This window comes from Pocillopora damicornis, chromosome 12 (genome assembly GCF_964200805.1).
Source record: "Pocillopora damicornis chromosome 12, jaPocDami1.2, whole genome shotgun sequence".
NCBI lineage: Eukaryota > Metazoa > Cnidaria > Anthozoa > Scleractinia > Pocilloporidae > Pocillopora > Pocillopora damicornis.
Window position 1 is genome coordinate 16454209 of NC_142681.1, and position 16472 is coordinate 16470680.

Genomic DNA, 16472 nt, shown 5'->3' on the forward strand with positions numbered 1-16472 from the left:
TCCAGCGGATACACAGCCAGCGTTCTAGGAAGTTCCACTGCGAAATAATTGAATAATTATGAGAAATATCAGAAGTTGACAGATGAACTTAAGACTTCAATGATTAGTTCGTACTTTACGCGTAGGTGAGAGTAGTCTAAGTGGCGACAAACGCTTGCACACTTTTAATTTGGATGCCCATTCTACCATCACACCTAAGGGTACACTGTGATCTCATCAATGGATTACGAGATTGGTATTAAACTCTTGATGTGCGAAACTAACAGAGATATGGAATGTTTTGCTCACCTCTTGGTGTACCAATTGGTTTTGTGACTGAAGAAGTGGGTGCTGAAAGGAAAGGAAAGTAGATTTACTTAATTAAGTAGGCACATTTCATTTTTTGCCAACAATAAGATTTTAAAACTTTCCCAAATCCAAAATGAGTTAAAAAAAGGACATATATGCTAAACGTTTTCGGGTACATTCTTCAATAAGGTTACGAGTTGGCATCGGAATTTCGAAATTTAATCGATGGTGTGGGTTTGTATGGCGGTAACATCTTCTCCCCACAAGGAAAATTCCTTTGAAACACATTTTAAGTGGGAATATTATCAGACAACATCGCGTGACTACCGTTTCAATAAGACTTGAGAGTTAATTTAATAACTAACAAATTTGCATGTATCTAAAAAAGATGTTTCCTTTACAAACAAGAGTAAACCAAAAAAATGAAAATCTTACACGCACCTACGCGGAAACACTGCTTCTTTTTACTTCGAATCTGTGCAGCACTCATAGCATAGTTATACATTTGTACGCAGGCAACTCTTCCGCGGAACTTGCGTCGATCACCAGGTTTACTTCCGATCACTATGGGATAGTTAGTAGCAAGGCCAAGACGGAATCTACCAATCTTGCGTTGGATGATGGGAAGACTATCTAGCCAAAGGGTGGCCAGACCTGTTCGTCGATCGTACGACGCAGCAATGTAGTTCCACTGGCGTGATTTTATCCTCTTGTACACGGCTGTCACAGACTTACCTGAGCGAGGTACAAACCGAGCGAAAAGTCTGAACTGACTTATAATCCACAGGTGAACACCCCAGCCTTTTGGATTAAAATGTAACAATGGTCCACTGCTCTCTGGATACACCCACATGATAATAGTCAGTGAGAACCTAGTGTCTAGACAGCCGTTATTAGGGATCAAAACATAACTGTTTCTTCTTCCTCTAAAGGAAAGGGCTCCTTGTGGATGGTTGTCAGGGCCACGTGCGTAGTAAACGCCTACAAATGTGGCGGGCGGGTTGACGTATCCACTGATGTCACGGTTCTTGGAGGCGCTGTTGAGCTGATAAACTGCAACTGCTCCTCGGCGAATAACTGAGAAAAACAAAGTCTCACGAGTTAACAGGGGTAAGATAAGTACAAACAAATTTTGCACAAAGATAACCAAAGGCGATCCTTTGAGTTTTAAATTTCAAAGGGAAACCTTGATCTTATCTCTGAAAATGGCAAGGGGACACAATCGAAGTGAATTAATTTGCTTAAGAAAGAAAAATTTCCCCCTCAAACGAACGCTCATAATCAGAAGCGGGTGAAGTGTCGCGTATTACAAGATTACTCGGTTTCTTCAACTGAGTTGCTTATGTTTATTGGCCATCCTAAAGAGTTTACAGGCAAACGTAGGGAGCTGACGAAGACCTGACGCTCGAAAGGTCGGCTTGCAAATTCTCTTCAACGGGTTTAAATTAAAATATCAACTCAGTCAATAAAACCAAAATACTCTCAATCAGAATTTCTTCACATTTCATCATTCTACGGTAGTACAACGTATATTTCCAAAGTAAACTTACCTGGTGAGTAACAAATCCTGTCCTTTAGTGTTCTTACAATCGACAAAAGCTGTGTATACCCAACTACAAATACATGCTTGGCGTCAGTTGTAACTCGTAGTAAACTCGTCCTTCCGATGCTGCCAATACCAATCATGAATATCTCAACACCAGATCCCTTAAGAGCCTCGGCTGGTCTCTTCACCCTGTCAATCCATTGCCCACTGGTAAGAACAATAAGAACTCTTCGTCTTCCACAACGAGGTTTACCTCTGAACAGATTAAATCTGGTATAGGTTAACGCTCGGCCAAGTCTTGCTCTGCCTCCAAGTGCCCGAATTCCACGAATTGCATTGTAACTTCGCTGCCGATTGTATGCTGCAGCGAAGCCGATTATTCTTTTTGAACGAGAAGCATACGTTACTACTCCAATACGTGCAGCTCTACTTGAGATAGTAAATCGACGAACAGCTTCTCGTACAAACTGAGCAATTTGCCGGATGTTGCGTCCCATGCGACTGGTAGCGTCGATAAGGAAACCGAGATCAACTCGGGCTGTGCAAACTGTGAAAAAAAGCAAATTTATTTCACAAATTTCCAGAATTGAACAATTTATCAGACGGTTAACTTTTCCCTACTATACGAAATTATCTAGTGACTTACATTTACAACATCTCTACATCATTCAGAAAATAAGCGAGTTGAGCATCACTATTTATACGTTAAAGTGGGTCTTTTTTTTTACAACGCAGTATCCTCTCAACTTACTCACAAGGACATATATGGTATATAGAGGAGAGAATTGCTTATCAGTTCCAGAAAAGGTTTTTTGAAACGACTTAATTGGTGCCGGTTTTCAATATCAATACAGGTTCTGGTATCGCGTAATTAGTTCCAGAATATAAAAACCATGTAACGTCACAGATTTGTTACTTACCTCTAGGAGCAGGTGTAGGTGTAGGCGTAGAGATTGGAATTGTGATGGGCACTGAGAAAAAAGAGCGAAAGTAAATCAATACTAGGGTTATTATTTCGATTGATTGTTCACAAAAAGCAAATGAAAATGGATGGTAAAACAGGAAGAATGTCTGGGGGCATGAACTTGAAAAGAAAAACTCAAGTCAGGGGAAAAATCAAATACAGATGCATTACCTTTCCTGAAGCATCTCTTCTTTGTCTCTTCGATCTGCTTCCTATTTAGTGCCACACTGTACAACTGAAGACAAAACAGTCGACCACGAAAGTATTCCCTGCTGCCTTTCTGTCCACCGAGTATGATTGCCTTCCTGGTTTCCAACTGAACTTTACCAATTGTTCGTCTAACAACTGGTTTGGAATTCACCCAAATGGTCAACATTTGACTTCGCTCGTCAAATGTTACAGCTATGTAGCTCCAAGCCTTGTAATTGATAATTCTTCCTCCTGTCTGTACCGTGATTGTTGTTCTTCTTGTTCGTCGTACAATTATCACTTGAAGTACTCTGGGACTGATCATGCGCAGCTGGAAGCCTCTGCGGTTTGGATTGTAGTTTAGTATGATTCCCCGTCGTCCCTCGTGATAAACCCAAATACAGACAGTGATGGAGTATCTAGCGTCTAGTTTCCCTGTGTTAGGAATCTCCACGTAGCTATTCGATCTTCCATAAAATTGTGTAGAACCATCCCGTCTGCCATCAGGGCCTTGTTTATATGTTATACCGTAAAATCTGGCGGATGGGTTTCGATTACGACTGAGATCTCGTCCGCGCCTAATGTAGTCCAGCGGATACACAGCCAGCGTTCTAGGAAGTTCCACTGCGAAATAATTGAATAATTATGAGAAATATCAGAAGTTGACAGATGAACTTAAGACTTCAATGATTAGTTCGTACTTTACGCGTAGGTGAGAGTAAGTCTAAGTGGCGACAAACGCTTGCACACTTTTAATTTGGATGCCCATTCTACCATCACACCTAAGGGTACACTGTGATCTCATCAATGGATTACGAGATCGGTATTAAACTCTTGATGTGCGAAACTAACAGAGATATGGAATGTTTTGCTCACCTCTTGGTGTACCAATTGGTTTTGTGACTGGAGAAGTGGGTGCTGAAAGGAAAGGAAAATAGATTTACTTAATTTAGTGGGCAAATTTCATTTTATGCCAACAATAAGATTTTAAAACTTTTCCAAATCCAAAATGAGTTAAAAAAAGGACATATATGCTAAACGTTTTCGGGTACATTCTTCCATAAGGTTACGAGTTAGCAGCGGAGTTTCGAAATTTAATCGATGGTGTGGGTTTGTATGGTGGTAACATCTTCTCCCCACCAGAAAAAATCCTTTGAAACACATTGTAAGTGGGAATATCATCAGAAAACACCACGTGGCTACCGTTTCAATAAGACTTGAGTGTTAATTTAAACGCTTAAATAACAAATTTGCAGGTGTCTAAAGAAGATGTTTCCTTTACAAACAAGAGTGAACCAAAGAAAAGAAAATCTTACACGCACCTACACGGAAACACTGCTTCTTTTTACTTCGAATCTGTGCAGCACTCATAACATAGTTATACATCTGTACACAGGCAATTCTTCCGCGGAATTTGCGTCGATCACCAGGTTTACTTCCGATCACTATGGGATAGTTAGTAGCAAGGCCAAGACGGAATCTACCAATCTTGCGTTGGATGATGGGAAGACTATCTAGCCACAGTGTGGCCAGACCTGTTCGTCGATCGTACGACGCAGCAACGTAGTTCCACTGGCGTGGTTTTATCCTCTTGTACACGGCTGTCACAGATTTGCCTGAGCGAGGTACAAACCGAGCGAAAAGTCTGAACTGACTTATAATCCACACGTGAACACCCCAGCCTCTTGGATTAAAATGTAACAATGGTCCACTGCTCTCTGGATACACCCACATGATAATAGTCAGTGAGAACCTAGTGTCCAGACAGCCGTTATTAGGGATCAAAACATAACTGTTTCTTCTTCCACTGAAGGAAAGGGCTCCTTGTGGATGGTTGTCAGGGCCACGTGCGTAGTAAACGCCTACAAATGTGGCGGGCGGGTTGACGTATCCACTGATGTCACGGTTCTTGGAGGCGCTGTTGAGCTGATAAACTGCAACTGCTCCTCGGCGAATAACTAGAAATTGAATTTAGACGCATAAGCAAGGAAAGAGTTAAAAAGAGATTCCTGTACAAATAACTGCATGGAACATTTAAAGTTTTCTTCGAAAAAAAGTGATTTGGCTTCCCTTTTAGAGTGCTGGGAAATATGTCTTTACAATAATTTCGGTATACGAGTCCCAGGAAAGTTAATGTTATTAACATCGTATGAAATGTTTGGACTTTAGAGGTATTTTATTTTTATGTAAGGGGAATAAGAGTCAATTGCGTTTTTTCACAGCAGTGCAATTTCATTTCTTTTAAAAGAAAACTTACCGGGAGAGTAGCAAATCCTGTCCTTCAGTGTTCTTACAATGGACAAAAGCTGTGTATACCCAACTACAAATACATGCTTGGTGTCAGTTGTAACTCGTAGTAAACTCGTCCTTCTGATGCTGCCGATACCAATCGTGAATATCTCAACACCAGCTCCCTTAAGAGCCTCGGCTGGTTTCTTCACCCTGTCAATCCATTGCCCACTGGTAAGAACAATAAGAACTCTTCGTCTTCCACAACGAGGTTTACCTCTAAACAGATTTAATCTGGTATAGGTTAACGCTCGGCCAAGTCTTGCTCTGCCTCCAAGAGCCCGAATTCCACGAATTGCATTGTAACTTCGCTGCCGATTGTATGCTGCAGCGAAGCCGATGATTCTTCTCTGACGAGAAGCATACGTTACTACTCCAATACGTGCAGCTCTACTTGAGATAGTAAATCGACGAACAGCTTCTCGTACAAACTGAGCAATTTGCCGGATGTTTCGTCCCACACGACTGGTAGCGTCGATCAAGAAACCGAGATCAACACGAGCTGTGCAAACTGTGGAAGGAAAGCAATATCATTTTACTAATTAAGATTGCGGTGTGGTGGGATTTGGTTTTAACGTCCGATCGATGCCAAATTCAGGTCGTGGGGAGATGCTGCTTAGGGTTGGAAAATGCGATTGATGTCGAGAATTGAACAATTTATCAGACGTCTTACCTTTCCCTATCAGACGAAATTAACCAGTAACTTACGCTTACAACATCTCTCCATCATTCAGGAAATGAGCGATCTCTATTTATTTGGTGGAGTGGATCTTTTTTTTTTTATAACAAAGTATCCTCTTGACTAATTCACAAGGACATACACGGCACATAGACGAAAGAATTTCTTATCAGTTCCAGAAAAGGCTTTTCAAACCGACTTTACTAGTGTCAGTTTAGTCAACATCAAGACAGGTGTTGGTATCGTGGAATTAAGTCCAGGATATGAAAACCATATGATGTGACGGATTTGTGACTTACCTCTTGGAGCAGGTGTAGGCGTAGGTGTCGGGGTTGGAATTGTGATGATCACTGAGAAAAAGGGCAAAAGTAAAACAATACTTATTACTTCGATTGAGTCTTCACAGAGAGCAAGTGGGAATCAATGGTAAAGCAAGAAGACTGCCTGAAGCCAGGAACTTGAAAAGGAAAACTCAGATAACTCGCAAAATCAAATAGAGATGCATTACCTTTCCTGAAGCATCTCTTCTTTGTCTCCTCGATCTGCTTCCTATTTAGTGCCACACTGTACAACTGAAGACAAAACAGTCGACCACGGAAGTATTCCCCGCTGCCTTTCTGCCCACCGAGTCTGATTGCCTTCCTAGTATCCAACTGAACTTTACCAATTGTTCGTCTAACAACTGGTTTGGAATTCACCCAAATGGTCAACATTTGACTTCGCTCGTCAAATGTTACAGCTATGTAGCTCCAAGCCTTGTAATTGATAATTCTTCCTCCTGTCTGTACCGTGATTGTTGTTCTTCTTGTTCGTCGGACAATTATCACTTGAAGTACTCTGGGACTGATCATGCGCAGCTGGAAGCCTCTGCGGTTTGGATTGTAGTTCAGTATGATTCCCCGTCGTCCCTCGTGATAAACCCAAATACAGACAGTGATGGAGTATCTAGCGTCTAGTTTCCCTGTGTTAGGAATCTCCACGTAGCTATTTGATCTTCCATAAAATTGTGTAGAACCATCCCGTCTGCCATCAGGGCCTTGTTTGTATGTTATACCATAAAATCTAGCTGATGGGTTTCGATTACGACTGAGATCTCGTCCGCGCCTAATGTAGTCCAGCGGATACACAGCCAGCGTTCTGGGAAGCTCCACTGAAGGAAATAAAAATATCAAATTATAATTTTGAGCGGGAAAATAGCAATTCCTGATTTAAATGCTGTGTTTGAAAGTGTACATACATGTGCGTGAGAGTGAATGCTAAAGATTCCAAACGTAGTCAAACGTGACCATTGTATTTTGATTTGTGTCAAGCATTGTTGATAAAAATTGTGAAGTAAATAACATCAGACTAGTCGAGGAAGATAAGGGAGTTGACACTTAAGAGTTGCTTAGGAATAATAAATACAATAAAGCGATAGAAAATATTTAAATTGTCATATAGTTACCTCGAGGTGTACCGGTTGGTTTGGTGACAGGGCGGACGATGGGTACTGAAAATAATGAAGGAGTGTGTAAAAAAGTGCAATATTTATGAGCTCCTTCTTTAAAAAGTAGCAATGAATCGTACTATAATGAATTGTGGAGAGGAGATAATTCTTAAAATATTTTCAATGTGTGATGTCTCTGCCAGGGCTTCCCTCTCCAGACAGTGATAAGGTTTGATATTTTATAAAATCATCTCCACCACAGTAAGATTCGAATAAGAAAATAGAAAATTGCCTTGAGACAAATAAGAGAGAAAAGCCATATTTTGTTGCTAAATCATGCCGTGGAACGGTTATTGTTCTATGTTTCCCACCCTTCCCCCCTCGAAGGTCGAAAAGACGTTCCTATGCAGAATAACTACACAACCAGTCTTGTGTGGGTGATTCCAGGGCCCGGTTGTTCAAAAGAGGGTTAAGTCTTAACCCAGAGTTAAGTCAGCCTAACCTTGGGGTAAAATTTGAGTCGCATTGTTCGAAAGTAGGTTAACACTAACCTCAGATTAGTTTAACCCGTCTTTGAACAACCGGTCCAGATTTTGTTGAACCCAACCCTAACCACGATTTAAGCACTTACGCGGGAGGTTCATTAAAAGTTTCATTTAAAGGAGTTAATTAACGAAAGGGTACTAAGTTCTAATGCCATTTACTTTAATGAAACGATCAGATCCTGGCATAGAAAATAAGTAATGATCTTCTCTACTCACCAACTTTCTGCCGTTGGCACACTTGCTTCTTTAAAGCCAATATGATTGTCATTAGCATGCTAAATGATGTAGTCACTACATGCTTCCGATCCGTAGCTATCTGGTATAATTGTCTACGCCTGTAGTTCTTTCCAACACCCACTGCGAAAACTTCAGTACCAGTCGCCTTCAAGCGACTGGCAGCAGGACCGACACGGTCTTGTGAAATACCATCAGTGATCAACACCAGCACTTGCTTTCTTTTGCGAGGAGTTCGTTGTTTGAAAAGGTAGTTTCGTGTAAATTCTAAAGCATTTCCGATGCGCGTGCCCCCTCGAGGATAACGCACCTGATCGATCGCTCGGAGGATTTGAACTTTGGACGAATAACGTCGGAACCCGAAAATTGGGATCGGTCGAGAAGAGAATAATACGAAACCGATTCGTGATTTCCCTCGAGACACTTCAAAGAAGCTGACCAACGATTTAATGAGGTTTAGTATGCGACCAAAGTTTCCTTTCCCTTGGAACTCGATACTTCCAGATCCATCGACCAGGAACCCGAGGTCTACAGCAATCTTACACACTATATAACACACAAAAGAAAGACACAAGCCATTACTTTTTACGCCCAATATCCACGGTGCGGCAATTTCTCACATGGTACCGTGCGATAACCAGGTTTAAAAATTTCTTGCGAGTTCAAAAAATCGCACACTGTATAAATCTTTACGCTAACGCTGGGCAAAGACGAGCAACGACGACTTCATAGATGAAACAATCACTATTACTCATAAATAATAAATAATAAGCAAAACTTAATTCGTACTAAAAAATACATCGACAATAAATACAATAATAAATTATCTATAATTGTAATGAGAGTAAAAAATTACGATTTTGACTTACTTTCCGGTAGAGGACGTGTCGGAGATGTTACTGAAAGAAAAAATGACACGAGTGATTAACATCAAAATGCAATATTCACGATAGCGTGCCTCAGACTACTTCCATCTTAAACTAAAATAAACAAAATCTTACAAAGATGCCGCATTAAAGGAAGAAATTCTTGTAACCTCCAAAAAGGTGACATTTTGGTAGATTTTATCAGCGGAGGCAAAAGAAGTCTCTTCTGAAGTTAAAAAATTTTAGTAATTCTCAGGATTTGAAGTGCTTGAAAAATATCTTTCACGGTGAATACCTAGAGCTAACATATTTATTTTTAAGCATTGAAACATACTTACTTGAAGGCGTTGGCTTAGAAATTGGCCCTAAATGTGAGTGAGAAAGAAAGGGAATTAGGCCTGTTCTAAAAATAATATGCCGGAAATCAACTACAGTGGTAAGGCTTATTCGTAAAAGCAACGGTGCGGTTGTTTCGCGAAGTTAAAAGGGCCTTCATGTAAAATCTCATCGCACTTTCGATTTATATTAGCAAGTGTTAATAATTCTCTCTCGAGTATTTTCTAGGAAAGACTTGACAAAGGTGTCCTCCCCAAAATAAAAGTTTCCACAATAGATAAGGATCTTACACGTTAAGCTTTACTATGAATAACCTGTAGGCTAATTAAAGTTGTGTTTTGTTATAAAAGATAAGTTTACTGCTTATCGTAATTATGCACATACAATGTTGCTCAAATGATCTTTAGCATCATGAGTGTGCTGACTCAACCCGTTATTGACTCACCAAATAATTGGCGTTCGAAAGTAACAAAACCACTGTGGTACATCGTTTGTATCGCGATATTAATTCGTTATCAATTGTAAAGACTACTCGTAAAGACTTCCCTGGATTATCCCCTTTGAGTAATGAACTCCAACGAGTACGTTTCGTTCAATGTAACTTTTTAAAACGAGACAAAAAAGTACAGAAACTTACATTTCTTGAAACACCGCTTCCGCGCTCCACGTATCTGTTTCGCGTTTAAAGCAATACTGTAGACTTGGAGACAGGAAATTCTACCACGAAAAGCTCTTTTATCGCCAATTCGTGCACCCATCCTGATTGGATAATTCGTGGCCAGCTCGAAACGCCCGATGCTCTGTCGCGCTACAGGTTTCGAGTCCAGCCATAATGTAGCGACGCCAGTGTTGTAATCGTAAGTGGCTCCAATGTAGTTCCAAGCTCTATAACGCGGTTTTGTAGAGTAGGTCGCAACTGAAGATGTTCGCCCTCTTGAACGTTTCACAAAACGGACGAAAAGCACCCTGGGTCCAACCATCCACAGATGAACTCCGAAACCACGTCGATCGTAGTTGAAGATAGGCCCAGACCGCCCGTTGTGGTAAATCCACGCCAAAATGGTTATAGAACGCCTGGTATCGAGCTTGCCATTGTTTGGGAACTCGATATAACTGTTTGACGAGCCGAAAAACTGAGTTGATCCCTTTGGATTTCCGTCGGGGCCTGGTGCTGGACGGACATGTGACGGGATACCGGGCGGGTTGTTACGAGTGATATCTTTAGTTTTAGTCTCCCCATCCAGGGTAAATATAGCGACAAGAGGGGGTAACTCTGAAAGACAGAAAATCACGCACGTATATCACACAGGATCCATACCTTAGCTCGAATTAATCATGCCTTCAAAACAATTAGCAAAAGAAAAAGGCTAAAAATGTTAAAGTGCTCATCTTTTCAGGAGGACGAAATTTTTAATCCAAAGTTTAATGTGTTGCAGATTTATAACATTCGTTTTACAAAGTCCAAGTATTAACATGTGTGACATAAATAAAAACCAACACTAACCTGGAAGAGGCGGCTCAGGTGGGGGGGCACCTAAGATCGAAAATCACATAGTGGCAATTAATACAAACTCATCGAATCAGTTTTAAGAGTGGAATATTGCAGGGGTTTACGCTTAGCTGACAGATAAGTCTTCGGTTGAGGGTTGCATCCACAACTGACCCTAATAATTGCCACACGAGGGCCCAAAATTTCATTATGGGAAAATGTAGATCATGACATATCAATAAATACTATGTATCTATGAGCGTGTCTCAAAACTGAGCTTTAAAAATAAGTAACTTGAGCAAAAGAACCCCCATGTTCGCATTCGCTCTCGCCGGAGATGGTACAGCTCAATGATAACGGGCGGTAAAACTCTTTTCTTTTTGGTAATGCACGTAGTGAGGACAACTTTTGACTTTTTTTTCACTTTTTTATTACGAAAAATTCTGATGATTGATTTATACTTTTATCCTATAAGAAACTTGTAGTGTATCTCACACTAAAAATTCCAAATGAAAATATATTTTAAACAAATTTTCAGTTCAATCAAATCCACTGGTGCTCACCTCTGAAACAAACATTGCGTCGCTTGTTCATCTGAGGTCCAGTCAGTGCCACATCAAACACCTGCATACAAGCAATCCGACCACGGAAACGAGTCCTAGATCCTGGTCTGCTTCCCATAATCGCAGGATAATTAGTAGCGAGCCTCAAACCTCTTCCGATATTTCTCTGTGCAATTGGCGTTGACTCGCGCCAGAGGGTAGCTAGCCCAGTCTTACAGTCATAAGTTGCAGCAATATAGTTCCACATCCTCGGGCGAATACCTTGTGCTCTCAGAATGAACGACCTACGACCAGAGCGCCGAACGAACTTCACATACAAGGTATTCCTCCTGAGGATCCAGAAGCTTACTCCCGAACCTCTTGGGTTGTAGTGGAATATAGGACCGCCTTTCTCAGGGTGGACCCAAGCTAGTAAGGTTATCGAGTTCCTGGTATCAATGCCACCATTGTTAGGGAAGTAGATGTAGCTACCGCGCCGACCGGTGAAATAGAAGGATCCCCGTGGGAACTTGTCTGGTCCAGAAGCCAGACGTACCTGACTGGGACGTCCGGGTTTATTTTTCCTGGGGCCGATGTCTCGTCCTTGGGTTCTACTGTTGAGGGGATACAGTGCAACGGCACGAGGTGGTCCTGTAAATTAGGTATACTTTACTTTTAATATTCAGCATAGTTTTTTTTTTTTAAAACAAAACCATTATCACACTCGCCACTTGGAACAAAGACATTCATCTCATAAAGCATCTGAAAACTAACGAAAAAATTAATAACGAAGAAAACAACCAGAAGCGCGGGAAAACGCAGGTAACTAGATTGTTATGGGTTTTAGCTTTGCATGTAGCTGATTGAGATGCTGGGGCGAGTTTTCTGAGCCAATCACAGAGCAAATCAAGACAAATCAAATGAAAGTTTTGAATACTTCCGACTCTTCGTTGAAAATGGCTCTATAAATTAATTAATTGCTGGGTTTAGTTAACCGCCTTTTCATATAACCTTACTTCTCTTGGACAGATGATGTCTCACACAGTCTGGGCCTTTAAGTTTTATCATTAGTCACTAAACATTACTCTGGTTACTTCCTGCAATTTGAAATTTCTCCATTTTGCTCTTGGGCTTGAAACTAAAAGAATTGATTGAACTTGTTTTTGGGAGAGGTTTTATTGCACTGCTTAAACAGCTTCGTCACGGCAACTCTGGCAGCTATTATGATACACTTACTCGTCGGCGTTGGTACGATCGCTGCAAAAGAAAAATAATTTACAATAAGTCGACTAATCATGACGGATAATCATAAATACACAAAACTTCAAATAAAAACAGCCAACACGAAAATACAAAAAGCCGAATGAAGAGAGACAAGATATTATCCTCCTTATTCTCTGAAGTAAGTTTCGTTCTCAAGGAGTTACGTGTTCCACACTATTCATCCCTTACGACCAGGATTGAAATTCAATTGGATAAATTTCCGTATCTCTCGAAGTTTTCATAATTTGCGTCGATTTATTTTAATCTTCTATATTTCTTAGATGACTTTTTCAATGTTCCCAAGAAAATTTTCTTTCTCTTTAATTTGTAATATCCGTTGTCTGCGTAGTTCAGTCGTGAACATATAAGTTATGCATGACAGAAAAACTTGACTTCACTCACTGTGGAAACTCGCATCGAAGATACCATCGGCTTAAGTTTCAATAACTTAATAAATATTAGACGAGTACTACACGATGATAAACTCACGTTTAGGCGTTGGTCGTGTAGGGCGACACACTTTCTCTTTGATGGCCTGAATAACTTTTCCAAGCCGACTAAATCCAGCCGCAAAAACATTACGAGGGCTTGATGCAATCATCTGTAGCTGACTTCTGCTGAATCGCGAGCCGACTCCAAGGGCGAATAGCTCAACTCCCTCTCGCTTAAGGCGTGAGGCAGGTCCTCGAACACCATCCGAGGAAACACCATCAGATAAGATAAGCAGGGTGCGTTTACGCCCTTGTATGGCGCGCCTTCGGAACAGCACACGGCGGACATATCTGAGAGCTCGTCCAGTAAAACTTCCCCGTCCTCTCGGCAGATATCTGGCAAGAATAACAGAAATGTAAATCGCAGCATTTATATTTCCGCCAGGAAACGTTACGTTTTTATTGGATAGAGGAAAACGAGTTTAGGGCGCGGAACAAAGTTTCGTCCAGTCGAAATACGAAAAAATAGGCAACAAGGCACCAGTCCTAGACAAACCTTATACGGTTGATGGCTCTGACAATATGCGCTCTTGAGCCATATCTGTTGAATCCAAACATGAGTCTCGGTCGAGAGGAGAACAGCACAACACCTACTCGTGTTTGTCGCGTGGACAGAGGGAAGAAGCTGACCAAAGATCTCACGAAGTCAATGACTTTTCTGAAGTTCCTTCGCCCGACGCTTCTGGAACCATCGACAAGAATACCAAGATCCACACGAGATCTGCAAACTAACATAGAAAATGATTAATTTGTAGTTTCACCTGTAACTGATTGCCCCATAACACTCTGAAATATAAAACCCCCTCGCTGGTAGCTAAAGGGCATTAATTTTCTCTAGCCCTTTCTTTGTGCTTTATTGGCGACGACTGATCCCAATCCATACCGCCTGAAAACCAAGTGATCCAACCGAAAAACCACCGAAACCCCTAAAAAGTCTCCTGATGGAGTGTGAAAAATAAGAATTAAAGTTTCATGTTTAGGAAACAGGCAGTTCAAGGGGAATGGAGTCGCCCTCCGCACTAAACTCTTTTGTTACAACTCCATAGTAGACTAATACACATTAATTTTCATGTTTGCTGAAAGTAATTACGCTCCTGCTATCAGAAACAATAATGCGCAGTTATGCGATATTCATAAACAACCATGATTCACCGAGCAAATAAAGATAGATTTTCAAAAAGTTTTTAAAAAATTATACTATGGAGAAGATCTAAAAATGTAAAAATATGTGACGGATACCTGGACTTGAAGTGGGCGGGGGTTGTGGAACTAGAATGAAAAAGAGAAATTCAGAGTTACATAAGTAAAATAATGAAATACACTTGTAAGAAAAGAAGTTGGAATAATTCACTAAAATGTACCAAATCTCTTAATTGCTGGTAACACTTACTTGGTCGAAAGCATTTCTTTTTTAAGGCGATGATCTGAGGTCGCGTGAGTGCCACGTTGAACAGTTGCAGACACGCGATTCGTCCACGAAACACATGACGAGAGCGAGGCTTACGACCGATCATTATGGGATAATTGGTGGCCAGCCCACTTAGGAATCGGCCAACATTTCTTTGAACAATCGGGTAGCCGTTACACCAGAGAGTCGCCAAACCGGTGCGGTGGTTGTAACTAGCTGCAACGTAGTTCCATGTCCTGGGTTTGAGCCCGCGACCAATCAAAGCTTTCACTCTGCGGCCCGTCCTACTCCTTGGCATAAGCCGAAAGTAGAGTTGAGTGAGACGGTTTGCCCACAGATGGACTCCCCATCCTTTGGGATTGAAATGAATCAAAGGTCCTGGAGATTCAGGATACACCCAGAGTATCATCGTCAGCGAGTACCGTGTGTCAAGGCAACCATTGTTCGGGAGAACGGCATAGCTTACTCTCGTTCTTCCCCTAATTCGAGTTCTTCCTGGGAAGTAGTAAGCTCCCTTCGGGTGTCCGTCAGGTCCCTGGATGTAGGAAACACCTACAAGTCGTGCGGGAGGGTTCTTGTATTGACTGATGTCACCGCCTCGTACTGCACTTGTGAAGGGATACGTGGCTACAGCTCCTCTAGAAATGATGACTAGAAGAAAAGTGAAATGAATTAATATATCTACGCTTAATTGCTATTGATTGATTTTCTCTCGTTCTATCCCAACTCTGCAAAGTGGTGTCATTCCAATGCTTCAATATTGACAAGTTAAATTGAACACTATGACTTCAATTGTTCCATTCTATTTGAAGGTTGAAGACAGTCGATGTCTGTCGGTCAGTCAGCCAGTCAGTCAGTTAGCAAATAGAGTACTATGACGAAAAGGTCTCAATTGTAACTCCAAAATTATGAAGTCTTACCTGGGGAGTGGCACATCCTGTCCTTGATGGTTCTCACGATAGTCAATAAGCTCCGTGCATTCTTAACAAACACGTGGAACCGGTCTGTAGCGATTTTCCTCAAGTATCGCACACTAACCCGACCAAGGCCGACTGTGTACACTTCAATACCGGCAGCGTGCAAGATTCTTGCCGGACGCACCACATTGTCACGTGTTTCACGAGCAGTTACCAGTACGAGTACTCTTCTCCTGCCGCATGTGGGTTTGCCTCGGAACATATGTCTCTTAACATACATCAGGGCTCGAGCTGTATTTCTTCGCCTTCCACGCAACAAACTCAACTTTTTAAGCTCTCGATACACTTGCGCTCTACTGTACGATTTGCCAAAGCGGAAAACCAGCCGCTGGCTTGAAGCGAAAAGGGTTAGAGCTACTCTAGTTTGCGATCTCTGGACATCAAATCGCCTGACCATTTCCTTTACGTATTCGATAATGCGCCGGAAAGTGACGGATCCAGTTCGGCGAGAGCCATCGATAAGGAATCCCAGGTCGATGCGGGCTTTGCAAACTTAAAATCAAAACAAAATATGTGTAAAATGTCAGTTTACTTTGAGCACGGTTGGAACAACTGTAGCACATCTCGTGACGAACTTAGTAACGAAGGAACTTTTTTAAGTCAACCTATTAAAAGCGTTTTCAGGAACCACTGAAATCAATGTAATCCATATCAATCATTATACCGTGATAAGAACAAATTGATAAATAAATGAACAGATAAAACACATTAGGAAAAAAAGCAAAAGTATAAGGAACGAAGGATCTTTCAGAGCACGACACCTTAACGCAGAACTACAGGGATACTCCATGATTTTTCTCTGAGGTGAAAGAGTCTTGGTAACAATTTGTTACTTAAATCATTTTGCAATTCCAAAGAGAAACCTGAGCGTTCGAGCACAAAGTCTTCGAATGAGAGTTAAGAACGGAATCATTTGTTTTGCTTAAACAACTCAGTAACC

General features: G+C 41.3%; 2 protein-coding genes across 2 annotated transcripts in view; both read right to left on the minus strand.

The window, feature by feature from the left end:
• Window positions 1–259: 259 nt before the first annotated feature.
• LOC149036743 (uncharacterized) lies at window positions 260–12512 on the minus strand. Its single transcript, XM_089188616.1, has 18 exons — window positions 12479–12512; window positions 11415–12044; window positions 10867–10896; window positions 10000–10635; window positions 9365–9391; window positions 9030–9059; window positions 8143–8706; window positions 7400–7444; window positions 6464–7105; window positions 6255–6305; window positions 5245–5787; window positions 4310–4945; window positions 3864–3905; window positions 2970–3611; window positions 2755–2805; window positions 1839–2381; window positions 724–1365; window positions 260–330 (listed from the first exon to the last, which is right to left on the minus strand). The coding sequence occupies exons 1-18, from the start codon at window positions 12510–12512 to the stop codon at window positions 260–262; spliced, it is 5859 nt and encodes a 1952-aa protein (XP_089044742.1).
• A 19-nt stretch (window positions 12513–12531) lies between these two features.
• LOC149036744 (uncharacterized) overlaps window positions 12532–16472 on the minus strand; it is a 30804-nt gene continuing 26863 nt past the window's right edge. The window contains exons 27-32 of the mRNA XM_089188617.1: window positions 15476–16024; window positions 14538–15206; window positions 14387–14416; window positions 13644–13875; window positions 13146–13483; window positions 12532–12650 (exon numbers count right to left, since the gene is read on the minus strand). Coding sequence (XP_089044743.1) covers window positions 12532–12650; window positions 13146–13483; window positions 13644–13875; window positions 14387–14416; window positions 14538–15206; window positions 15476–16024 — 1937 coding nt within the window. The remainder of the gene's footprint in view (window positions 12651–13145; window positions 13484–13643; window positions 13876–14386; window positions 14417–14537; window positions 15207–15475; window positions 16025–16472) is intronic.